This window comes from Crotalus tigris, unplaced genomic scaffold (genome assembly GCF_016545835.1).
Source record: "Crotalus tigris isolate CLP2741 ecotype Arizona unplaced genomic scaffold, ASM1654583v1 scf7180000018357.297301, whole genome shotgun sequence".
Taxonomy (NCBI): Eukaryota; Metazoa; Chordata; class Lepidosauria; order Squamata; family Viperidae; genus Crotalus; species Crotalus tigris.
Window position 1 is genome coordinate 103,786 of NW_024096962.1, and position 26,996 is coordinate 130,781.

Consider the following 26,996-nt stretch of genomic DNA (forward strand, 5'->3'; position numbering starts at 1 on the left):
TTGGCAAGATCAAAGGACCAGACAGCTATTTCATCCTACTTTTTTAAAATAGTAGAGGGAAGTTTTTAAAGCCTCTCATTACAAGTACCAATCTCGTTGTTTTGAAGTTGCTAAGGAAACCAGTGCAAAAGGAACCAAAAGCTGGATGGAAAGGAGGAAGGATTATTTTAGTTCTCCCTATTGTGTGTTTGGAAGAATCACTGACTAATTCATCCATAATTCTCTGTTGGAGGAAGATGAGGCAAGAACAACAGTGTTTTTTTAAAATTTTAATTTACTATTTATTAGCTAAATACAAAAACAGACAAAAATATACAAAATTGTAAAAGAAGAAAAAAACTTTTTAAAAAGGAAGCAAAAAACTTACAAAATGCATATTTGTGGACAAACATATATTAATAAATTGAAACCATGATTCATTACAGCCATCCATGCTCTAGTTATATTGATTAATGTTTCAAACTGCTAAAAAGTTGAACTCATATATATTTGTGATCCAATGCTGAACAATAAGTCATTTGATTTTGTGTTTATTTTCTCTGTCCAAAGTCAATTCCCATGACTGAGATAAATCTCAAGCTGAGTTAATATACGTAATCGGTTCTTACCAAAATGGAACAAGACAGAATGTTTAAATAAAGTGATAATTTCACTGCATTTCCAACAACATAAATGCAATATGGTCATTTCTATACATTATTTCTTGTTGAAAAGGAAGCAATCTAAAAATGTATTGATTTTTTTTAACCTCTTTTCTTTTTTATTAGTTAAAGTAAGATATTCAAGCAACAAAATCAAAAAGAAAAAATGTGTATGTATAAAAAATTTTAAGAAAGAAATTTAAAAAGCAAATCAAACAATAAATATAAAAAGAGCATTCTGACAACTTCCTCTCTTTCTCCTCCTACCCCCAATTAGATAGAGATAGGAACAATTGTGATCCATTTTCAAAATGTTTCTGAAATATGATCAGGAAAAGCTGTACCCTCGTCTCTGTACAGATCAGAACTATACAGATAATTAGAACATTTGCCAAGGCAACTTTATGAATATGAATTCACTTCATGTCCTTTTCAGTTGCTGCAACTTCCATTAAAATCTGCATATAAACAGTTAATTTTCGTAGGCAGGCAGGGCAATACTTGTAATGAACCAAGGGGAAGTAAAATATGATACCACTGAGGATGAAGAGTATAACATAGAAGAACTCAAGCTGTGGCTGGTCAATGATGGGTGTCAGTACCAGGTAGATGGATATCATCAGAAAAATGATTGGTATGATGATTGGTACCTGGAATAAGAGGAAACATGTTTATGGCCACTGTATAATTTGTTTAGGAAAGTTTTCCAAGTGGCATCTGACAAAAAGCATACCCAATGAGGAAAGAAGCACAGCTTCCTTGTTCACCGTAGATGAAATAAGAAGTACCTGATATCAAAAGTCATGTTATCCAGATACCTATCTCATCAACCAACTAGTCATGATTTTTTGAAGGATACTCCTTAAATTTTCCAGATGTTCTCCAATAATCAGCCTACATGGCACGGCCACTGAACAAACTCAGTCTTCCTTGAACTAATTTTGGATGTTCTGCCCCTCCTACCATTCTTATTCTTCTCTTCTTCATTTTCTGGCACTCCTAGTGAACTTTGGAAAGTCCCCAAGCTTGCTAATGTCTCCCTTTTGCATATGAATGATGCTATTTCAGCTACATGATATTCAACAATGGAGATAGAAATAGGAAAATCATGATGTGACCCGCACAGTTTGAGTGAAGAGAAGTTTTAAACCAGGTGGTTGTTTTTTTAAAACAAACAAACATTCTGGTCTCTTTATCTTGCTCCTCAAGCTTCAAGAGCTTCAGAAACAATTAAAAATAAGTGAAAAAGATCAATGCCAGAGCACTGATTTTTGCCAAGCAAACAGCTAAAGGAAGATAGGAAGGTTCTTATACTAATGGTTTTCCCCAGAAGGTGAAAGTACAGTTTTTCTAAATAGTACTGGCTACAAAACCTACAGTTTTCTGCCAGTGGCTGAAGCTGAGAACTGAAACATTGGATGGCACCAGCTTGCCTACTATAAATTGTCATCTTTTTTTATTCCCAGTTGTTATTTATGTAGCCTGGTATACCCTATTACAAAACTGAAACGTCTTACGTTTCAGTTTCTTATATTTTATGGGATCTATGGATTTAAGTAGTATAAAACAGCATATATTCCATTTTATTTTTCAATGATCCTATAGAGAATTGAATGGGGAAAAAATTAACAAAGTTAAATAGGCATTTTAGACAACTTTTTCAGATATATTGGAATGCTAAATGAACAAAAATAGCAAGCATCACATTTCCTGGAACTTGTCTTATAGGCTAGATGCTATCCCTAGGCTCTTAAAAACTGTCCCCCTACTATCCAAATTAGCTCAATTAGAGCAGTATTTTGATGATATGAAACAGGAAGTCCCTTCAGATAAATTTTAAATAAGAATATCAGCATTGAGTCATATTGCAAATATGCAAAGAAACTAACAATTAATGATGATTTTAAAGAATTAGCAAGATAGCTGTTGTTTAGTGACTGCCTTGTTTAGCGATCATACACAGTTACAACAATGATGAAAAAGTAACTTTGTGACCAATTCTCACATTTAGAACCTTTGCAGGTCAGTAAAGCAAAGGAAAGCTGAAGTAAGATCACCAGCACAGTTTCACTTAGGGACTGCTAGGCTTCAAAATTAAGTTGCTAGTCCCAAATATGGGCACTAAATTAGGACTGTTTATAAATTCAAAGTGATGAATGATTCCCACTGTCATTAATCCATGTAATACTTACAGTATGTATTTCACCCCATGGGATAGTTCACAGTTATTCAATGAGAAGGGGGCTAAATTTGTCTTTCCCCCTGCTTCAGTCCTGATCTAAATGTCCTTAACTACCATCCTCTCCCCGTAAAGGTGATCCTGTTCACAAGACCTGACTAATCATACCTAAGGTTGATACATCATGGCTATTAGGTCATATAATTGGTCCTAGAATGCCATGGGGCAAAGATGAAGCAAACAGATGAGAGGTTATCGCTCTTCCAATAGTTTCTCAACATTCTCAGGCTGAAGCATTTGGAACAATTGATTCATGTGACAAGACAAGGAAGACTGAAAAAGGCATTTGTTAACTGTGCTGTTCCTAGGATACAGAACAGGGTAGCCAGGAAATTAAGGACAGCCCAGAAAATATAGTAGTCTTCCCCAGTTTGGCATTCAGATCTGTAGAACTACAATTCCTACAACAAGTTTGTGGAAGTTATGGAACATTTGTAATCCTACATATCTAGAGCAAGGCTTTTCAACCAGTGGTACGGGTACCACCTGTAGTACATTGGCACTTGGCAGGTGGTATGCGACCATCCTAGAAAAGTGGTAGTGGGGGAGGGGAATGAGCTGAACCGGTGGCAGCACCACACAAGCCTGAGCGAGAGATGGCTGGAGCTGCAGGGCTGTCAGGGCTCAGCGGAAGCGCCATGATCAGCGCCAGGCTCCAGCTGAAGCTTGGCAGTGATCCTGGTGCTTCTGCTGAGCCCTGAAGAAGCACCAATCATCTGGAATGTTGCGGCATCTCCAGGGTCTTGTGATTTACATTCAGATGCTTGGGAACTGATTCATATTTATGACGGTCACAGTGTCCCAGGGTCATGTGAAGTGACCAAAACCTGCTGCAACTACCCAGCAGATGGGGAGAATAAAAAGCAAACACCCCCCTCCCCACCTCCACTGCCAATCCTCAACAGAAATGCTCACAACAATGAAAACCTTGGACAGGAGGAAGAGCGTCGCCAGGTGGGCAGGCAGGTATCTTGCTCGGCTGTGGCTTAGGGGGCACTTTTTCAGTGCCATTGTAACTTCAAACATTCACTAAGTGAACTGTTGTAAGTTGAAGACTACCTGTACTTCATCACTTTTTTTCTTTTGGTCATTTTTTGACACCTTGCTAGGCGACTGGTGATACTCGGATGTTGCCATATCCTAAAAGTGGTACAATGGGTGAAAAGGTTGAAAAGCCCTGATCTAGAGGATGCCAGATGGGGGGGGGAGCAAATTCAGGTTAGGACATTCAGATTAGGACCATTATGACCTGTGTGACTAAAGAAAAAAAGGGAAAAGGGAAAAAAAAAAGAATTTTAGTGTTTTTTATACAGTACTAACCTTGTAAGATCTTGGGAGTTCTGGTTTCTTAATCTTTAAATACAGGAGACTTGCAACACTTATCCCGTTGAAAATCCAAGTTGTAAAGCTATATAAAGTAACATTTAGTGGCAGCCATTCCATGTGTGATCACGCAATTTCTGCTGCTATTAAAAAATGCACACCCAGATACCCCCCCACACACACATATAAATACTAATTAAATATCAGAAAAATATACCTAACACTGTAATAAAGATCTCGTTCACTTTCCACAGTTTGACAATATATCTTCAATTAACCATAGATGTTGAAGTACAGTTCATTATTATCTCTATTTTGAGCTAGGAGCCTAATTTATAGGCATCCCATAAAGGGAGGCGAATAGGGTCATGCAAACAACACAAATAACATAATTGTAAGCTACCCAGAGTCATTGACTGAGATGGGCAGCTATAGAAATTGAATAAATAAATAAATTTGTGACATTTGCAGTGTGTGCAGTGATGTCACAGTATCCATAATAGTTTTGCACTTATTTTGAATGTCATTGCTTACTTCTGGGCAATATGTTTCTTCTACCTTTGTTCTGGAATGGGCAATCAGTTGTTGTCCAGGAATTCATTCTTGTTACCAGTGGAGATGCTAATCTAACTGAGCCACTTCTGAGAATTTTCAGCCAAGCTGAGGTACAGAACTAAGCAATGAATTGTCTGGAGGTTTGGAATTTCTTTGCCTAAGTCAGGAGATTTGATATCCATACTCTGCTTTTCTTTTATACCTGAACTGGGAAAGTAAACCCTACAAGTAAGACTCTGAAACATGATAAAATGAAGATCCAGTAAGTAAATGTTTTCCTTTCTGGGAAATTGGTATTTGGTTATCCTGGAGAGAATTGCATGGGAGTGGCAGCTACATAGCCTGGGATATTTTAAAAAATAATTATAGTCACAAGGCACAAATGGCTGCAGCAATAAAGGACACCTTTTAATGATACAAGAGCTACAAAGAAATACAAATGAAACAGCTACTCTTAGATAGGAAAAAACATAGCCATGTGACACATGAACTGGCAATTGCATGGCTTAATGTTGTTGGATAGGGCCCATTGTTCAAATCTGTCAAGATCTTTTTGGATCCTGAGCTTGTCTTCTGGGGTGTTGGCTATTCCTGCCAGCTTATTGTCATCTGCATATTTAATTAGTTCCCCTTCTATTCCCTCATCTAAGTCATTTATGAAGATATTGAAGAGTACTGTGTCTAAGACAGAATTTTGTGGTACCTCACTGCTTCCTTCCTTCCATGTAGATGTAGTATTATTAAGGACTATTCATTGGGTATAGTTTGTCAGCCAGTTACAAATCCATCTGGTGGTGATGCTGTCTATCCCACATTTTTCTAGTTTACCAAGAAGTAGATTGTGATGTACTTTGTTCAATGCCTTGTTGAAGTCTAAGTATACTATATCCATAGCATTACTAATTTAGTCTCAGGATCCAAAAAGATCTTGACAGACTTGAACAAAGGGCCCCATCCAACAACATGAAATTTAATGTGGAGAAAAGCAAGGTTTTACACCTAGGCAGGAAAAACCAAATGTACAAGTACAGATTAGGTGAGACCTGGCTCAAAAACAGTAACTGTGAGAGGGACGTTGGAATCCTAGTGGACGATCACTTAAACATGAGCCAGCAGTGTGCAGCAGCATCCAAAAAAGCTAATACAAACCTCGGTTGTATAAACAGAGGCATAGAATCAACATCAAGTGAAGTATTAGTACTGTTTTATAAATCCTTGATAAAACCACACGTGGAATACTTCATCCAGTTTTGGTCACCACATTACATTACTGCAGATGTATTGCATGGCAAGCAGGATGGAAAAGTTTGTATAAAAGAAATAATAAAGTAACACGAATAACTAAATAATACCGCACCCCCTTCCTCTCTCTGAAGTCTAGGCAATATCACCTTAATATATAAAAATAATCAAAAAGATGCCGAGAGATCAATTTCATCAAGTAATTATGAGTAGCGAGAAATACCCACCTGAAAAGGTTCACTATCTTGTTGAAACTTGCAGGTATTACCATTATTATGGACACCACAGAAGTAAATATGAGAGCAGGAAAAGGTGTAAAATAACGTATATGAACCATAGATAGAAAGTCGGGCTGAAAATGGAGACATGAAAACAAAAGACCATAACTAACTATGCTGAGAGGTTTGCTTTGTTCCTTGCTTCTGTCCAGCTCTCCAGAGTTTTAATGAGTAAATAAATGAACAGCAAACTTGGTAGTTATGCTATGAGAAATAATTTGAAACCTCATGAGCAACAGTAAGTTCTGTTGTATGGCACTCATGTCATTTGGAATTTCGCAGCTTCAATGGTCTCTCTGCCAGCAGCCCACCAAACCTATTTCTTGCATGTTAATTTCTCTAAAACATTGTTTCTCTAGAACTTGAATTGGAGCCTACTGTTTTTTAGGGAAATATCAGTTGTATTCAGGACAGAATACCCTTCTGCTTTCCTCTGCAGCAGGCTCAAGTTACTTGCTGAGTACTTAATTCCTGTATTGTTAGGAAGTTCAAAATTCACAGCTCTTCTGGCAGAATATAAATCAATCAGGCCTAAGCTGACACCTCCATACCATAGTTCTTTTCAGTGTTCTGAGCCAGCTGTTGGACTCCAGAGCTAAAATTTTATGAGCTACTCTGGAGTAGAGAAAGGAGGAGGAGAATACTCAGCAGATTGATAAACATGGCCATGGATCACAAATTAATTGATTTATAGCTCAGTACTATAACATTTATTCACAACTGAATTTAGTAATAATTGCAATTGCATTTCTGCTACAGTCTTGTGTAAGAGGGTAAAGCATGCTATTTACATATAGAAGAATTGGATGTGTTGCTTCTGTTGATAAAAATTAATATCCATTTTTCATTGGACAAGAGAGGAGTACAGGATTGTGATCAAAAAGTTACAATGAATTCCCAGAAGCCTCACTTGTTTTTCATTGATTCTTTACTGTTATCTGTATACAGATTAAAACTCAAGACATTAGAGCCAAAGTAAATATATTGTTCTTAATTCCCATTAAGATAAAAGATAACTAGTAACTACTTTGCTCCATTAATTCCAATAAGTTTTACATACAATTAATTTATACACCGATGCCCATCCCTGCTCAAAAATAGTTTAATTGGATTTACTTCTGTATACATAAGTATAGGACACAGGTCGGCAACCTGTGGCTCCGGAGCCGCATGCGGCTCTTTGAGCCTTCCCCTGTGGCTTCCAGCCTCCTCGGCCTTTGCAGAGAGAGACAGAGACAGAGAGGGGCAATTGCGCTTCCCTGCTTTTCTCTCTCTCTCTCTCTTTCTCTCTCTGTGTGTGTGTTTGTGTGTGTGTGTGTGTGTGTGTAAAAGAGAGTGCACTCACAGTGTTCTCCGAGGAGCTGAAAAGCTTACTGGGCGGAGCTCCTCCCTTTGCTGCATCTCTGCAGGAAGCAGGAAGGGCAGGAGAGAGCTAGCTAGCCCAGCTAGGCTGACTCAGGAATTCTGGGAGTTGAAGTCCATGAGTCATAAAAGAGAGGAGGTTGCTTACCCCTGAGCTTGTTGGACAACAGCTTGAAGCTTGCCAGGTGAGCAGCAGATAGGAGGGGTGTATGTGTGTGTGTGTGTGTGTGTGTGTGTGTGTGTGTGTGTGTGAAAGAGTGAGAGACAAAGAGGGAGGGGGGGAGAAAGAGAGAGGGAGGGGGAGAGAGAGGGGGGGAAGAGGAGTGGCAGACCAACGGCAGATAGAGAGGGAGGGAGGGAGAGAGACAGAGAGAGAGAGAGACCCTTTTGACATCTAAAATGAAGATAACACTGCATATATCCTTTTTTTACCTCTGTGTGTATGTAATTTTATTCTCTTAAAGCATTCTCTTGGTGATCATTGTTTTAATAGTATGGATATTCCCAAGAGTGATATTTTTACTTTTATTTTTAATGTGTGTATAGACACACACAAACACACACACACACACACACCCCTATAATAAAGGTAAAAAAGGATATATGCAGTGTTATCTTCATTTTAGATATCAAAAGGGTTTTGCGGCTCCCAGTGTTTTGTTTTTGGTGGGAAACGGGTCCAAGTGGCTCTTTGAGTGTTTTGGGTTGCCTACCCCTGGTATAGGATTACATCCTAAATCTGGATTCAATTTTATATATTTCCAAAAATCCAATAGCCCAATATAGCTGACGGCTAAGCAAACAGTCTTAGTTTTAAATGAGTTCAGGTCCATTAGATTTAGTTGGATCAAATTACAGAATTTAAATTTTCAGATTGGCTCAACTGAACTACAGGTAATTAAAAGTGTCAAACTTTGATAGAGAACGTAGGTTATATAAGCAATGTATGGCATGTGAAGCAATGTGTCTTTCATTTTCCCATCCTGCCAGTTCATTAATGCATTTTATTTTATTTATATATTGTCCTTTGGGTTACATACCCCTAACCATATGCAACTGCTGACTAGAAGACAGCCTTACAAATCCACAAAGGAGCCAAGGGGGGCATGAAATAACAGTAAAAGATTCTAACATGAAAATGATTGACTAAATAATACATCTATGAATATAATGGAAAAAGCAATATGTTCACATTCCTTACCATATGGCCTTCTCTTGCTGCAATGTAGCATACCCGGCTTCCACAAAAGAACGTTCCATTAACTGATCCAAAGCAAGAAAGAGCAACTGCCAATGACATCAGCCATACCCAGTTGCCCAGGACTTTATTTCTTTAGAGGGAAATAAACAAAATGTTACCAAAAAGGAGCCATAGTGGATTGGCTAGGCTAGGGTGTTGGTTAAGGACCAAGATGACCTCAACTCAAGCTCGGATTTCACCTTGTACGTTTATATTTTGACTTGATGTTCATAATACAGTACCTTGGTTGAAAGAAATCTGCGTGCCAGGTGACTCTGTTCTTCATCACTTTTGAATCAAATTGTATGGCTTTTCCATACTGTAGGTCTCCGTATTCCAAATCAGTGGTACTTTCAATAAATACTAACTTAAATTTTAAAGTATAGTAAAAAAATTGGTTTTACAGTTAACCAGAAATGGTGGTTATGCCACTCTTTGGAAGACATATTTAAGAGGATAGAAGAGCATAATTAAAACACTGCTTGAAGTGCAAGAGTGAAATACATGCCCTCTAAATTATTTTGAGGTATAACTCCCATCAATCCAATCAAGATTTGGAAGGGAAGATTTCAAAAAGGATATCCTTGCCTCAGAACAAAAGGATTTATATGGTTTCATTAACAAGGACTATCAAATCTCGACTGCATAAAGAAAAAAGACCACTAGTAGCCAAGAGAATTATCTTGCTGCCTTTAATGACATTTAGTAAATCCCTGGGATTTTTGCAGCTCAGGTTTTTGCAGGTTTGAAAGCTCTACATTAATTCATTAGACATAGTATATACAGGTAGTCCTCGACTTACAACCACATTTGAGGCCAGAATTTATGTTGATAAGTGAAAAATTTGTTAAGTGAGTTTTGCCCCATTTTATGACACACTTTGCCACATTTGTTAAGTGAATAACTGCAGTTGTTACATTAGTAACACAGTTGGTAATGAATCTGGATTCCGCATCGACTTTGCTTGTCAGAAGGTCACAAAAGGTGACCGCATGACCCTGGGATACTCCAACTGTCATAAATATGAATCAGTTGTCAAACAGCTGAATATAAATTACATGACCATGGGAATGTTGCAGCAGTCATAAGTGTGAAAAATGGTCATGTCACTTTTTTTCAGTGCCGTTGTAACTTCAAATGGTTACTAAATAAACTGTTGTAAGTCAAGGATTATCTGTATATGTTCTAGCTCTCAGCTGAATCTATAATTGCTTGGTTTTTTTCACTCTTCAGGAGTAAACAGCATGCAAGATTGCTGTTGCAAACTGTTATGTGTGTCAGACCATCAAACTGAGACCCAACAGCAAAAGATCTGACTGTCAAACAAATTCTACCTTATGTAAAATTAAATTCTTCCCTGAAAAAGGAAAAAAAAATGACTAAAAAAAAGTCTGCTGTGCTTGTCCTTAGATAAGGAAGAATTACTACTTGTAATATTACTGCATTTCCTGATGAGTTCTTGATCTCACATTCCCCTATCGTTAGAAAACCAAATCTAAATCTTTTTAAAATTCTTAACCCAGAAATTTAATATCTTACCAAATATCCAGCAAAATTAAAACAGATGAGTCCAATTGTCTGTAGCTCTTTCCAAAATGTACACCACTAATGAATATTATAGATGCCAGTCTGTCTGTTTGTTTATATTAATCCTGACTGAATTGGATAAAGTGAGTTGGATAAATGAGAGATGACACTATGTTTGTACAATAATTTTTTTTCCAATGTCATAGTTAATATCTTTTCATCTAAATTAGGCATTGATACTGGTCCATTACTTGCACAGCTGGTAGGGTTTTTCTCTGGTTTTAATAATATGGTAATAAATCTCATAAAATGAAGAGTGGAATGTAGTGAGATTGAATGACTCTTTAGAGTTTTCCAATAATATTCCAGAGCTCTGACTAATCATATTTTTCCCCTAGAGAGGACCCATGCAACATTAACACCTGATGTAGAATTGCGGGATTCTTCTATCATTTGTCTCATTCTTCTTGGTGGCTTTATTGGGGTTGGGGGGGGAGAGTTAATTGTTTCGGTTTACCTGTGTTTGGCACAGGTGAAAGACTGGGGGAAAGGGATGAGGATCACCTGGCCAGCAGGGAGAATACTGGCCAAGAAGAGGTTGCAATATTTAAGGTAGAGGATTTCTAATTAATGATGTGTTCAAATATTTTTTTGAAGCAGACATTTCTGAAATTTGGCGTGACTATATTCAAATGTAAACACTGATTATTAATTGTTTAAAATTCAATACAATCATGCCAAATTTCAGAAGAAGGGCACAGTGTTGTGTAAACAGAACAGACTATTCATAAGCAATAATGATGTGCCTTTCTGAACACAGAGAGCTGATTGCTGATAACTGAAGTAAAATAATAAGGGAGTAATGCATTAGTGGAACACAGACACAGAGGATCATAAGATAAATCAATCACTAAACCAGGCCGACAAACTAACAGCTTACAAAACAGTGCCACTTAGAATGAGATTAAGTCATAAACGGAGAGGAGAAATTGGTTATACCAAGGATTTTTCTCAATCTCCATGTCCCATTCAGACAATATGACTGAAGTAACCATTGTTATAGGTAGTCCTTATAGGTAGTTCATTTAGTGACAGTTCAAAGTTATAATGGCACTGAAAAAAATGACTTATGACCATTTTCACAGTTACGATCTTTACAGCATCCCCATGATCATGAGATCAAAATTCAGCTAATTGGCAATTGGTTCACGTTTATGACTTTTGCCATGTCCCAAGGCCATGTAATCATCTTTTGCAACCTTCTGACAAGCAAAGTCAACTGGGTTACTAACTTCTCAGCTGCAGGGATTCACTTAAGAAAGGCAAGAAAGGTTTTGCTGGGGCAAAACTCACTTAACAAAGGTCTCACTTAGCAACAGAAATTTTGGGCTCAACTGTGGTCATATATTGAGGACGAAATGGTGAAGGATTTCGTGCCTGAGCAGGGGGTTGGACTAGATGACCTCCAGGGTCCCTTCCAACTTTACTACTACTAGTATTATTATTATTATTATTATTATCTGTACTTCAATACTTAAGTAATTCCTTTCCCTTTCTTTTCCTCCCCCAAAAGGGTTTTTACATAAATGTTATTTGTTTTAAATGTATTCCAAGGCTGAAGCTATGACACTTGTTGGAGATGAGAAAGTGTTTTTTGAGTGCACAGTGCACAAATGCTAGAGAAGATGTAGCCACCTAAGTTGAATAGGCTGCTAAGGCCTTAGTGTTTAGCATTGCTCACCCCCAGGTAATGGCAACTGTACCCGAAGTCAGAAAATCAACAGAAGTCATGGCTGCAAAATAGCTCACATTTACTAGCAAAAAAAAGCAGGTCACCAGAGGTATAGCAATCATCAATGCCCTTGGCAGAGTCACCTGGAGAGAGAGAGAAGAAAATAAGACACACAGTGATGAGCTATGTACACATATAGGTGTGCAACTGCATAACTTTTTAATATTCAGTTCTAAATATATAAACACAATTTCAGTTATTTCTCACATAGTCAAAAAGCAAAGGTGGTGGAGAGAAAATACAAAGATTTCATAAAACAGAAATTACCATAGTTCAATATGCAAACACAACACCTAACAAATGTGCAGAGCTATGAAAACAAAATAAGACTAAAAAGAACTTAGCATATAATATTTCTTATGTTCCTTCATCTGCTGAAAAATCATAGTTTTGTATTTCAACTTTTAAATCAATGTTTCTCACCTGACCATATAATAAACATCTGCCTGAATTGCTCCAAAGTCTTAGTTTTGGGAAACTTTCAGGTCTTTTTTTTACAAGAGCCCCAAAAAAGGGACCCTCAGACCATTATGAAACATTTGCAAAATTGTCCAAGGCAGGCAAGGACATTTTATTATTCCTGTTACTCTTTATTTTGATTCAGGCCAGAAAATACAACACTCTACCCTTGCAGATTCAGAGATGATAGACAATTTCATAGATGAGACCAGAGTTTTCTGGGACTTACTGATTTCTATCAGAAGTTCATTCCTAATTTGGAAGACCACATATTGCCATCAACTGCACTTTTAAAAAAAGGATGAAAATTCACATGTTCTACTCAATAGCAAGCAGTATTTCAGGAGTTTAAATGTTGTTTCACTTCACAGGCACTTCTTAAGCACCCAGACTTTGCCCCGCCCACCCCGATTTGTGGCACCAACCAATGCATCCGATGTGGTGGTTGGATCATTTTGCCTCCAGCGGGTGGGGAATGTTGAATTTCTCACCATATGTATTTTATTGTAGGTTGCTTCAGCCAGCCAAAGGGAATTATGGCATTTTCATAAAGAGTTATTTATTGTAAAGTTGACTTTCCAACTATGGAGGCACCGTCTAGAAGGGACATCGCAGCTGTTCCAGGCCCAAACTGCTCACAGAAACTCAACAGAAAACACAGACTCTCTTGCCTTGGCAGGTCCGGTGAGCACAGTTTTTCACCCATTTTAATTTTTAATATTTCTCCTATACATCTCCCAGAACAAGTTTCCAGATGCCCCGTGCCTTCTTTATACTACTCTCAATGTCATAATTCTGCTGTTAAGAAACTTTATCTCTCCATCAAGAGATGAAGGCCAGTTTGAAAGGCTGGGGGGTAGAGAGACAAACTGTTAATTTGCTAGCTCAAATTAAAGAGCAACAGCAATAAATTGTTTATTCTAGGACTCATATGAATGACCTACAGGAAGCCTCACAGGATGAGCTATCATCTTTCATGTCTGAAGAAGGGTAACTGGTTCACAATGGTTGTTTATATTTTCCCCTTCCTTAAGGGGAATAATTGTTATGACTCTGTCAGGACAATAAACGGCCGGTTATGGGAGACCGTTTAAAATCCAGCATTGGTCCTTAGGGACTTTGGGTGCCTAAGAATAAGGGCAGTTATCGGGGATTATGTTTCATCCAGTCATAGGATGACAGGTAAAATCTGTCCATGGAAAGCCAGCTGCTTGCTGCAACCCAAGTTCTGCTTTGTGACCTTGGGATACATTATCAATAGATTTTATTACTGACCTCCACCTGATAATAGGAGTATGTCAGCATTTTTTTAATGTAATGTTTTAAATTGTTGTAGCTTTATTTACACAAGATTTTTTAACTTGTAAGCCACTCAAAATCTTGCAAGTAAGGTGGGTGGCTATATAAATTCAAGGAAATAAATAAATTCTTGTAGTGGTGAGTTTGTTTACAATTTGTTTACAAAGACGATCCATTTCATTGTGTGCAAGGGCCTCAGCTCAGGAAATGGCACAGCTTTTTTAGACCATATTTTTAGGTATGCTGGCCTACACAAGCAAGTAATCTCAAATTGCAGATCTCAGTTTACCTCCAAGTTTTGGAATGCCCTCTCTCCTTTATTAGACATTAACATTCATTTGTCATCTTCTCACCATCTAGAGTCATATGGAGAAGCTGAGAATCGAATCAAATATTGTAAGAGCATCTATTGAACTAAATAGGAAGATGCTATGTCTCTTATCAGCAACATAATTAAATTTAGCTTACGTCACTTGTAGAATTTGCCCACAACAATGCAATACATTCCTACATCAGCATGTCTCCTTTTCATGCAAATTATGGCTTCTATGCCTGCACATTGTCCTCCAGAGCTCCTGCATCTGCAGTTCCTCATATCTTGGACTTCGTGCAAGAGGGGCAAGCTGCTCACTGCTTTTTACAGGAACAACTAGATCTGGCAAAACTAGCTGGAGACACCCACAGATAAGAGGGAGCCAAAATTGCTGAAGAGGATTTGATGTGGCTTTCAACAAAAATGTTGCCTTCTGCCTAACCTTGCTGCAAGTTGGTCTCAAATTTTATTGGCCTTTTCCAGTAGTTCAGCAAATAAAGTCCATTTCTCAACATAGCTCCAGAGGGCTCTATGGTAACTCACAATGGCCAGGTGGGTGTGGCTGGGTGGTTGCAGACGGGTCAGTGCAACTAGGTGGATGTGGCTGGGTCAGTATGGCTGGGTCAGTGCAGCCAGCTCACTGCCGCTCACTCAACGCTGCTGGCAGCCAAGTGTTTGTGTATACACACACACACACACACACACCATTCCAAGTTTGGGGATTTTTTATCCACAGAGGAAGGAGAGGTTCTTCTCCCTAAGCCCAGGCAGGATTGGCAGCTTGCCAGCTCAGATGTGGATAAAAGTCTCCAAGCTTGAAATGTGTGTGTATGCGGTGTGCATGAGACTAGCCAGGCAAAGCAGGAGGCAGAGGGTGACATTGTGTGTGAAGGTACGGGGTCAAATTTCTGCCTTGACAGATCTAGGGAGAGGAAGAAGACTAGGCAGGGGAACAGCCTGGTGGGGGGGGGGGGAAACTGGCGTTTCTCAAAAGGGAATCCCCATTTCCAAGCGTGCTTGTGTGTGGTAAGGATGCTGGCTTGTTTGGGCAGCCTCCCTCACACAGCTCCCCAGCCACTCCCTCCTTCTCTTCAGAGATCTTTGTAATTCAACCAAGAAAAAAAAAGAAATAACATCATTAATATATTATAAATGAGTGCCTGAAGACTGCACAATGCTCTGGTGCATATCAGCAATGACATGTTCAATAGTTGCCCTTTAAAATCTCTACATTATGTTTTCTAACTCTATATTTAAAAACAATCTTCATAGCCAATGATTTTGTAATAAATGCTTTGCTATTAGGTTGGCCTATATAAAATGGATGATTGCTTTAAGAATTAGCCACAAGTAAACCAGTGCCAGAAGTGACAGTAACATTTATGACGATTACATATAAAGCAGATCAATGTATGAACTCTATTATATATTCTGCTTCCATGACCTGCAGCAAATATACTTTTCTTTTTCACATGAACCTGCTCTTGCTATTTCTAAGCAGTAAATTATTTAGCAATCTGTTAATATCTAATGAAACGTTAGCTAAAGAATGCTGACAAAAATGGGGAGAAAATCCACTGAATAACAAACATCAATCTCAGAATTAAGTCAAAAGTTTCTGAAATTTTCAAACAACTGCAAATGGAAAAATTCATTAGATGTGGGAACCTGTTTATTTCTTAAAAATATTTATTCTTAACAAATTAATGGATTTAGAAATCCAAGATTTCACATATTACTTCTTAGAGATCATTATTTATTCCATATTTGAGCTATCTGGTAGTAATTAGCATTAACATAATATAGTCTAAATATATGGAACATTATGTGAGCCACAAGTATTTGTTTATTTTCTTGGAATATTAATACAGAGTGATTTTTAAACGAACCATCAGAAAGGTCTACATTAAAGGAAACTATCAGATTAGAATGTGGAACATTGATCTAATATGCATTTGATCAAATCTTTCATCTCAGACAGATTTGCTCTTTTCAAATTTGTTTCTATTTGGAATTATTTAGTTCTAATAAAAGAAAATATAAGTAACTCAGGGTTGAAATGAGGGGTTCTTGGTTCTCTCTGAGCTTGGTTGTTTTCTTGAAGATGTTTCATTACCCAATTACCTAGGACTAGAACTGATATTACCTACTCTAAGTAATGAAATGTTTGCAAGAAAACAACCAAGCTCAAATAGCATCAAGGACCCTCAAGTATTTAGTTATCTGATAGCAGTACAGCAAAGAAAAAAAATGTTTATAATTCAAATAATTCCAGGGAAAAGAATTAAAAAAATAACGAATCACTCATTTTTGCATCCATGTAGCACATTATTCAATTCTCAGAGCTTTTTACTATTTTCAGTAGAGTTAGTATTTAAATATGTTATTAACTTGCTTTTAAAACATTTTCTTAATCCTGAATATGTATAGTTATTTGTTGATTAGCATTTTGAATTCACAAAGTAACAACTTGGAGATATTTGGAACTCTTTGTGATAATCCATACCAAAGCCATTTCTCCTTACTAGGTAACTACAGGGCTGGGCAACCTGTGGGATATATATGCTTCAACATTTATGTTTCTCCAAAGTTGACAGGACAAAGTATTTGCTTCCCAAATTCTCAACTTTTTCTAGAGATGAAATATTTTTTAATCCAATTATATAGTATCCAAAGTTCTATCACAAAATAACACCTAGGTTTTTTATACCATTCAGTTAATTGTGTTTCTTATTTAAAATATTACTACATGTTTGCTTCATAGGATTTTGGTTTAGTACAATTATTGTCTATTCCTAGAGACCTTAGTACTCTTCATTTTTAGATCTAATTCAAGCATATATGTCTTAGAACAGAATTGTTTCTTAATCTTTTCACTTTATTTCATTATCTTATCTGCATTCATAGTAGTGTTGTGGAAATTTCAAAAATGCCTCAGAACAATTGCTTCAGTCTTTGACCAAATGTATCACCTATTTTTAGTAATTACTAAAGGTTATGTAATTCTATTCATTAAAACAACACGAGTATTATTTTCATATGTCCAAACAGAGCACACATCGAGACATTCCTCACATCAAGTTTAAGAAAGCAACTTTCTCATCAGTTCTTTTTTTAAAAAAAAGTTCTCTAGAGATAGTCTTCACATTACAATGACAATTGCTAAGCGATGTGGTCATAAACCATGATGTCACAAAAAAGCATTGCTTAGCAATGGCAATAGCAGTTGTCATTGTAACCCCAGGACCATGTGAGTTGTTAAGTGAGGCTCTCAGGTATGGGAAGTAATATGAGATAAAGTAGAATACCAGGCAAATAGGCAGAGCTATGGGTGGATGGGTGTCATAGATGGGCATTACGGCGCGTGGGCAGGTTGGCGGGTGCTAGGGCCAGACACTAAGGAGCACAGGGATGGACAGGCAATAAAGCGGCAGGAGTGACTTGCAACCTCCTGCCAACTTTCCCATTGACTTTTTTAGTGGAAAGCCACCAGAGAAGGTCACAGATAGCAACCATGGGACCACAGAATAGTGGAACCATCATAATTATAAGCTGGTGCCCAAATTCCTGAATCATGATAACATGACCATGGGAATGCTGCAATGGCTGCAACTTCACAGATCAGTCGTAAGTTGTTCAGTGCCATCTTAACTCTGAACAGTCATTTAATGAATGGTTGTAATCCAAGGACTATCTGTATTTTAACAATATCTGAGATAAAACAAATTAAAGCCAATTATAAAATTTTCCATTACCCTTCAATAAATCCTTTAAAAGAAATTCTGGGAGAATCTTGCTTTTTGTTGCAGTGGGCTGCTTAAGATGGTACTTCATATTGTAGATCAGATTCCCATCCCATATTGGGAACAAAATCTTTTCATCTTGTGACCTATAGTCATCTAGTAATGGTGGTAGGCTACATAGATTGGGCTTCCAATTGCAGATAAAACTGATTTATCAAAAATGAGGCATAGGCATCCATTGTGATTTTCCATGATCTCTCTGGTTCTGCATAGCCTTTCCAGTGCACCACATGCTTGTTAATAGCATGGGTATTAGTTTTCCTAGTCCCTTTCCTGATGTGATTAATTTAATTTGCCCATCAGAAATAGACAATTTGTCTCATAGGTTAATCTACCCACATCTTTTTGGAAACATTCATGGCAAACATATATTTATTATCTTTATTAGCAAGGTCATTTCTCTGAGCTGCTGGACGTGCTTTGTGTAGACTTCCACCTCCTCCTTTGCCTGGCCAGCCTCCCCCATGCAGTTCCTCCTTCTCTCTAGAGATCTGTCAAGGCAGATGTTGGACTTGGACAAAACTGCTTCCTGCAAACATTTTCTTCCACACTTCCATGCACAGCAGCGTTGCCCTCTGCTTGCTGCTTTGATTGGGAGGGGGTGGCACCGGACAGGGAAATGCCATTGCTTGGATGTCTGGGACTGGGAGCAGGACGTCTCCTTTGGTGTGCTGTGTGCACACACACATGCCCCATTCCAAACTTGGAGACTTTTATCCATACCTGAGCTGGCAAGTTGCCAATCATGCCTGGGCTTGGGGAGAAGGACTTCTCCTTCCTCTGTGGATAAAAAATCCCCAAACTTGGAATGGGATGTGTGGGTGTGCACACACACTTAGCTGCCGGTAGTTTGGGGAGGCGAGGAGCTTGTGGGGCACCGAGTTATCCCCATGTCGAGTTAGCTGGTGCGACTTGTTCTGTGCTGATCCAGCTGTGCTGAGTCAGTGGGGCCAAGCCAGCTGTATCCACTCAGCAATGCCCAGCCATGCCCACCTGGCCATACCATATCAGCCGTGCTGAGTGAGCAGAATCAAACTGGCTGTGCCAAGCCGATCATGCTAACCCACCTACATCTACTCATCCCACCGACCCAATTGTGACCACCCAGTCATGCCCACCCAGCCACACCCACCTGGCCACTGTGAGTCATCGCATTCTGGCTTCAGAGAGTAGTGGGCTAATACCCATACTATTAACAAGCATGTGTAGTACCTGATGCACTGGAAAGGCTATGCAGAACCAGAGAGATTATGGAAAATCACAACGGATACCTATGCCTCATTTTTGATAGTCCAGTTTTATCTGCAATTGGAAGCCCAATCTATGTAGTCTACCACCATTACAAAATGATTGTAGGACACAAGATGAAAAGACTTTGTTCCCAATATGGCTTGGGAATCTAGCCTGGTGTGATGGGGAAGAAAGGGAGGCAGAAGAGCAGCCTAGACAAGAGCAAAAAGGGGGATTGAGAGAAAAGCCTTTTTTTTAACTACTGTGTTATAGGACTTGTATAGGAAAGGGTTAATGGCAGAAGAGACAAGTAAATTGACAGTTTATTCCCATGATTCTGGCCTTAGATTTTCAATGCACACAAGAAGGAAGATTGAGGCTAATGGAGAAGGTGGTGTAGAATATCACAGGGAGATGTCCTTGAAAGAAATAGGCAAGAACCAGGATATGAACAAAGAAGGCTTAAGTCCTGGAAAGTCCTCACTTAGCAACCTTCATTAGGACTGGAATTTTCATTACTAAGCAAAGTAGTCATTAGGCAAAAGAGCATGTGATCCCACTGCTTAGTGACAGCAATTTCAATAGTCTTGAATGTGGTGGTTGTGCCAGAACCACACAGTTATTAGATGAGGACTTCATACTTCTCCTGGCCAGCTGTGCTCCCCTTGCTTCAACTCACCCCACCCACCTATCTCTCCTATCTCTGCCATTTTGGCTATCCTGCATTCCACTGCCCCTGCCACTGTGCCTTCCATTGCTCCTGTTGTCCCCACTGCCCTCATTCTGCCCTGCATCTCCACCTTCCTGTACTCTGTCAACCTGCTATACCATGCTGCCCCAGATGATATTTGCCATCTTCTTCCTCCTGCTACTGATGAGGGGTGACAGATGGGTTGCACCAGGAGTGGTACATTGCAGAGAAGTGGAAGGCAGCAAGTACAGTAGAGGGCATAGCAGCAGGGCAGCAGGTACAATGAAATGTAAGGCAGCCAAAAGGGTAGAGATGAAGGAGGGTGGGAAGACAGGTGGGGAGAGTTGAAGCATCTCTACAGTCATAAATGTGGGCAGGTTGCCAAGTGCTCAAATTATAATCATGTAACTGCAGAAGTTACTAATTAGACAGGCTTCTCCCTGATTCATGAGATATAAGAAATCAGAAAGTAACTCACAATCAGGCTTGCAAGATTTCCTCTTTGAAGTCTTAATGAAGTATAGTTCATTGTGCTTCATTAGAGTGTGTTTCTAGGTTTTGTTTAGCCAAAAAGGCTGACATTATTCCTTTTTTACAACAAAAATTAAATAATTGATAATTGTATATGCAAAATTGTAGAGTCACTATCTTTCAGGTCTTAAGGCTGTAAAAATTTATTTACAGCAATGTCACTTATATACAATTAGGTTTCAATTGCTGTCAGGTACAAAGATTCAGAACCATATTTTAAGCTGCAGCACGGAAAATTTCTCCAAACCTATGTAAGAATTTAGTCAACTAATGGTCAGCATTAAACTGGCACTAGATAAAGGTCAAAAGAATTCAAGGGGACCTGGACTTGAATGACTTATGGCAACATGAGGACTTTAAACTTATAACATGTTTAACTCTGCCCCCAGCTCCACCTACTCTTCTTCTACAATTACATGCCATTACTGCCATCTTGGGGTTGTTGTTTTTTACCTCCCAATGGATGCTACTGGATGGCTTATTTATCTGAACAGGACTTTACACTAATTTTATGGGTTTATATTAATGTAAAAGAAAATTAAAATGCAATAGTGTGCAACATAACTGTAACCATTTTTATATGCATCTGATAATACAATTCACAAAGTTTAAGCTGTTGGCCATTTGACGGTGTTAGCTTTATTTAACAAGTTGCATTTGATTCATTGTAGCAGTCCTGTCTTTTTTAGATCTCATGCAAGCCTAAACGTGGATGAGCTTTTGAAAGAATGTCAGGCTTGAATTTTTGCCCCGCCCTAAATATAGAGATACATTTTTTTCCAATTGTAGTTAATAGCCAAAGAAAGCCTCTTTCTTATTTACTTTATATCAGCGGTTCTCAACCTATGGGTCGCGACCCCATTTGGGGTCGATCGACCTCTTTTGTGGGGTCGCCAAACGCGGCGATCCGCCATTTTGTCCCCTCCGGGGGCGCGCCGCGCCTCTGGGGGGGCGGTGCCGCGCACGCGCGCTGCGCGTGGGGGCGGCGGCGCGCCTCCGGGGGGCGCCACCGTGCATGCGTGCCGCGCGTGGGGGCGGCGCCGCGCCTCCGGGGGTGGCGCCGCGCATGCGCGCCCGCGCGGGGGCCCCGCCCCCATACGCGGCCGCGCCACGCATGCGCATAACGTTTGTGTGACGGGGGTCGCTGTCACACAAACGTTGAGAACCGCTGCTTTATATAGAACTGTTTGAAAGGCATGTAGTTGTCTAACAACATGCAGCATATTCTTTATTGCATCCTGACATACTGGAACATAAAGATAGGTTTAACAATGATAATGGATTTAGCACTTTTGGAAGTTGCAGCATTCTCCAGCATTAAATTGTGCTAATGTAGAAGAGAAAATAGGATTACTCTGTGCCTGTTCCATAAGGCTAGGTGACCTAATGTTATGTGCATTATATTCCATGTGTTCTAATATGATGCAAATGTGATACTTTGATCAATTCATCAAGGCAACGTTTATTGGATGGCACGCTGGCTGAGGAATTCTGGGAGTTGAAGTCCACAAGTCATAAAAGGGCCAGGTCTGAAGACCCCTGAGCTAGATGAAGATTATACTCTGCATCCAAGACAATTATATTACAAGCATTTGCTTATAAATGAAACCTGATGCCACTTAATTGCTTGGTATTCTTTTAGCATTCTATATATGCTCAGGACACAAATCTCCAACAGAAAGAAACCTTGAAATTCTCATTTAAGACAGCGACATCACAACTCTCTTCTTTTCCTACCTTTGCATGTCTGTGATAGCCTTATTAGAACAATGCAATGCCACTAGTTCAACTAGTCAGTGACTTCTACTTTTTTAGTTTCTTTAATGAAAGCTGAGAATGTAAGCCACACAAACAGAAGTGGCCTGTACAATTTCCAGAAAACTGAGTCACATGATAACTGGGTGTCAAATCTGCAGATCTAAAGCAACTATCTAACATGTCAAAATAAAATCACAATTCAGGTATCATCCATAAGTTAATCTATAATGTTAATCTATTAAAAAATTAAAAGCAATCTTCACTCACTTCAGGTTTTTTAATTTCTTCAGTCACTGAGTTCAAGACGTTCCATCCATCAAATGACCAGAGACCTTGATAAAACGCAATTCCAATAGCTCCAGCCTCCATATTGGTGTTTTGAAAAGCATCTTGGAAACTGTGGGTTTGCCCCTGAGCAAGCAGAACTAATCCTCCCACTGCGATAACCAACAGTGCAAAGAACTTGGCAGCTGTAAATATGTTCATCATGGACATGGCTAACCTGACGCTAAGGCAGTTGACCAACGTCAGGAAGAGGATGCAGCTTATAGCCATGCATTTGATCATGACCTGTGGAGGGGAGCAGCCAGAATAAAATGGCACCAGAGCATACTCTGCAAAGCTCAGTGAGACGGCTGCCACGCCAGCAGGCCTTACCACAATGATTGAAGTGAATGCAAAAAGGAAAGCTGGAAGAGACCCAAAAGTCCTCAGGATGTAAATATAGTCACCCCCCGATTCTTTGATTAAAATTCCCAATTCAGCATAGGAAAGAGCTCCAAAGATGACCACCAAGCCACAGGCTGCCCATATAATGAGGCTACCACCAGGGCTCCCTATGTTATGCAGTACCCACTCTGGTGACATAAAAATACCTGATCCAATCATAGTTCCAGCTACGAGTGAGATAGCACTGGTCAAGCCAATTTCTCGCTTCAAGATCAAGTTCTCTGACATCTCACTTGGCTGAGCAGCTGAGTTTTGGAGGTTGCTTCTGCTCTTTCCCATGATAGGACTTGCCATGGTTGTTTCTCCAGCAGAATGGAGCATGTCTGTCCATGGCCAGGAATAAATTATAGTTCACACTTTGAGTTAAGTTAATGATTGCAGGTACCGAGTGTCTTCCCATGTTTGGCTAGTATATATAAAATTCTCAAAGTCCTACCTTGTATGAAACATTAAGGTTGTTTTTACTTATAAGAAGCAATTTAGGATGGGGAACACAATAGTGAATTCTTTGAGCTTGTTTATTCTTTTGATTTTCTAGAGAAGCAGAAAACCTTCCTGCTCTTGAGGGCCTATTTTATATAATATTGCATCAAGATAAGTAGCTGTACTTAGTCCCTTCAGGTGATAAAAGAAAAGCAATTGGGAATATTTTGCACCTTCTTACAATACTATGGTATAATAAGTGAATGGCTTGAAGCTGTTTGAAGTCCCTTGAAATAAGTATGGTATTGTATTGACACAATGGCATTGTTCCCACAACATGCTTAGTTATGTCAAGAGAGAAGTAAGTGGGCTGGGGAACATCAAAGAGGAGTTACTTGACCAGTTTACTAATTCTTAAGGAGATGAATTCAAACCCAAAGAGATCCAGTCATGAATATGTCTTCTACTTCTTCTTCTTCCTCTTCCTCTTCCTCTTCCTCTTCCTCTTCCTCTTCCTCTTCCTCTTCCTCTTCCTCTTCCTCTTCTTCTTCTTCTTCTTCTTCTTCTTCTTCTTCTTCTTCTTCTCCTCCTCCTCCTCCTCCTCCTCCTCCTCCTCCTCCTCCTCCTCTCTGAATAGTACCAATGACTACCAAGCTCTTCTAGGAACATCACATTACTCCCACAGCCATCATCACCTTTTGGAGTTTCCAAGGTGTGTTTGTGGGGGATTTTACCATATAGTCATCCACAGGGAAACAAATACCTATCCCCACAACACAGGCACACTGAAGAAGCTGTGCCAATACACAATTCTCACACCGTATTAAAGCAGTCATCCATCCTACTTTTGGTGCCAGTGCAATAGAACAAAACCTGGCAAAAGCATCTTGTGCAGTCTATCAACATTCCAGCTAAGGTAAAACCACTGGTGACTTCCATGGATGAGATTTAGATATTGGTGAGTGGAAAAGTGTTGGCTTTTGGAATGTTCCTCACAATATTTAGCCAGATCACCTTCAAAATACCCACTTTAGTTTAACAGCAAATCATCAAGATAATCTGGCTGTGTCTGAGTGCAGATAGCTTTGATTCTGTACAAGATAGCTTTCAATATTATCTACTTTTACTTGGGTACCATATGTGGTGTAGTTAAAAAAAAGTATCATTTTCTATTAGATGGTCTGCATACTTTATGAGTATTATGACAGTTATAAAGTGGATAACAAAAAGGAAGTTATTTAGGATTTAGTGAATGAGGATATACCTTGATGGTAGAAGCGATAGATTCCTCCCACACTTGCTTCCTTGTATCAGGGATGTGTGCCACCACATTGTAGATAACAGAATGCTAATACAGCATAGTGCTTTAGGTTGTGATGGACAATAATGTGTAGTTCATGGGTCTTATGCAGAGGGTTCCAGTTCTTGTGATGACACCTTATTTTTGAGCTTCTGAATCATACTATAGCAAGAAAAAGTCTTCCTATGGCAGAACTATTGGCTAATGAATGGGATGTTAGTTGGTTCCATTGTCTAGGGGGGGAAAAGCCTAAGCAAACAGCTTCCGGTGAGGAAAATGGCAGCTTAGATGCCTCCAATGTTCTTGGAGATGATGGGATAGTTTGTTTTGCTTCCTGCACAGCATGGGGGCCCTGTATCTTCCTTTGAATTTAAAGAGGAAACCAGAAATAGACCCATGTGATCCCTGGACTGTTATTCCTTGCAAGTAAATTACAGAAACAGAATTTTAAGGTGTGTGTGTGTGGGAGGGGGGATTTCAATCAAGTTCACAGCTGTGATGTAGCCAACTTTATGAACACTAGAACTGACCTAATTCATTTCTAAATCACTTTTTTGAAGTATTTATTTTTGTAGTGAAAGAGAAACTTTCTTTGGAACAAATGAATATTTCTGTTTAGAGTCTTTATTTCCAGAGCTATATTTATATTGAAGTGTTAAGAATTTTCTCTTATATTTGTCTGAGTTGCAAAACCTTGGAAATGAAAGAGCATTTAAACAGAATTAAATTGATTTTTTTTTTGAAAGACTATTTTTGATGAATCTATGTTCTTCAGCTTGTAGCATCAAATTGCTCTGCTTGTTTTTTCTATTACCATCTTATGGAGTTCCCAAGTTTCTATCCACATAGGGGTATCAGATCAGGGTTTAAAGATGAGCAGCAGCTTCTATTGTCTCTTATGAAGATGATATTTGACATCTTGGGTACAACACTAACACAACCTATAGAAGTTTAGTTTAAGACTTTGAAAAACTTTTTAAAAAAGAAGACTGGACAAAATTTCAGTGGAAATGAAACCATTTAATGACAGGATGGAACTTTTGGAGAAAAAAATCAGAAATTAGGGAACTGGACTTAGGGAGAGGACTGGACAATTTGGCAGGACAATTTGGCTATGCTGGAACTCAGAGAGAAAACTCTGTCTGTGGTTCAGGGTTATTCTAAACAGAACCCTTTTGAAAATATATGAAAAATATTTATTCAGGCATTAGTTGATTTGTTGAGCTGGGAAGAGAAACTGATGGAGGGACAATTGGACAAGGTCCTATCGCATAAATTCGTGAGATAAACATCGGATTTCAGTGAAAATCTCTTCATGGAATCAAGTTTATATATATATACATCCCCAAAGCCTTGAATTATAGCTAACAGTGAATTGATTAAACAATGTGATATTCAGAAGGGGGAAAGGACACGGTTTTCCTCTGTCCCCTTTGTTGTTTATTTTGGTTTGTAAAGCTTTGAATAAAAAATAAAAAATAAGACTTTTCAATTGGTTTTGATTTTATAGGATCCCCTGAAAGGGATTGATTCTTTGATGAAAAAAACTGAAATGTTTTTTTGTGCTAGCAGATTTTAAGATAAATAACAAGAAGACAAAGATGTTGGTTTAAAATATGAGTCAATCAAATCTTTATTCAGTCATAGACCAGCAAATAAAATGCAAAAGTCAATCAAGACACAAGAAAAAATATAGTTATTCTAAAATATTTTAAAAGGGTTAGAGTTAATACTATGGTGGACTGTACAGATTAGAACAGTATTTGACTATGGTCAAGGAAATAAAATCAGATTGATGCAATAATAGCATCTTGAGATAAAACAGATTGAACTGACCAGGATATTTAATAAAGAGTGGAAATAATAATTACTAGCAAGCTCCTGCACAGAGAGGGCAATAGAGAATAGCATGTTCCATTGATTCAATTATTCCTCCACTACATAGACACAGTCTCTGTTCAAAGGGAAATTTATATATCCCTTCAGTAACAGTTGTTGGGAGGGCATTGAATCTGATTAAGGAGAAGCCGTTCTGAATATTGGGATTGTTATGTGACTGGGTGTCCAGCTGGTTAAAGAGGATGTTCAGAGTGGCTCAAGAAGGTGTTTCTGTGTAGGCTGGAAAGTCTGCTTGCTGTTCTAAATTAATCATTATTTGAGATCTTTCCGGTGAATGTAAATTTTAAAAATCATTTTTTCAGATATGCCATATTGAGAATTTGGAACAGTGAAATTGTTTCTTAAAATTCTTTTATGTTTGG

The 26,996-nt window shown here is 38.7% G+C and overlaps 1 protein-coding gene across 2 annotated transcripts; it reads right to left on the minus strand.

Moving 5' to 3' along the window:
* Positions 1-362: 362 nt before the first annotated feature.
* Positions 363-23,308, minus strand: LOC120311393 (b(0,+)-type amino acid transporter 1-like). Of its 2 annotated transcripts, XM_039350827.1 has the most exons (6): positions 22,551-23,308; positions 12,149-12,282; positions 8,842-8,971; positions 6,228-6,352; positions 4,201-4,288; positions 363-1,291 (listed from the first exon to the last, which is right to left on the minus strand). In XM_039350827.1, exons 1-6 carry the CDS (start codon positions 23,304-23,306, stop codon positions 1,058-1,060), a joined length of 1,467 nt encoding a protein of 488 aa, XP_039206761.1. In that variant the 5' UTR covers positions 23,307-23,308; the 3' UTR covers positions 363-1,057. The 2 variants fall into 2 exon arrangements, with proteins under 2 accessions (XP_039206761.1, XP_039206762.1); XM_039350828.1 differs by lacking the exon at positions 4,201-4,288 and having other exon boundaries at positions 1,132-1,291.
* Between the last annotated feature and the right edge of the window lie 3,688 nt (positions 23,309-26,996).

Bases quoted from the DNA above. Each gene is read 5' to 3' on its own strand.
- LOC120311393 (XM_039350827.1), bottom strand. From the start codon at position 23,306: ATGGCAAGTCCTATCATGGGAAAGAGCAGAAGCAACCTCCAAAACTCA. The intron at 12,283-22,550 runs GTGAGTGAAGAT...CTCTCTCTCCAG, and splicing joins AAGAAATTAAAAAACCTGAA to GTGACTCTGCCAAGGGCATT. The intron at 1,292-4,200 runs GTTAGTACTGTA...CTCTTATTCCAG, and splicing joins AACTCCCAAGATCTTACAAG to GTACCAATCATCATACCAAT.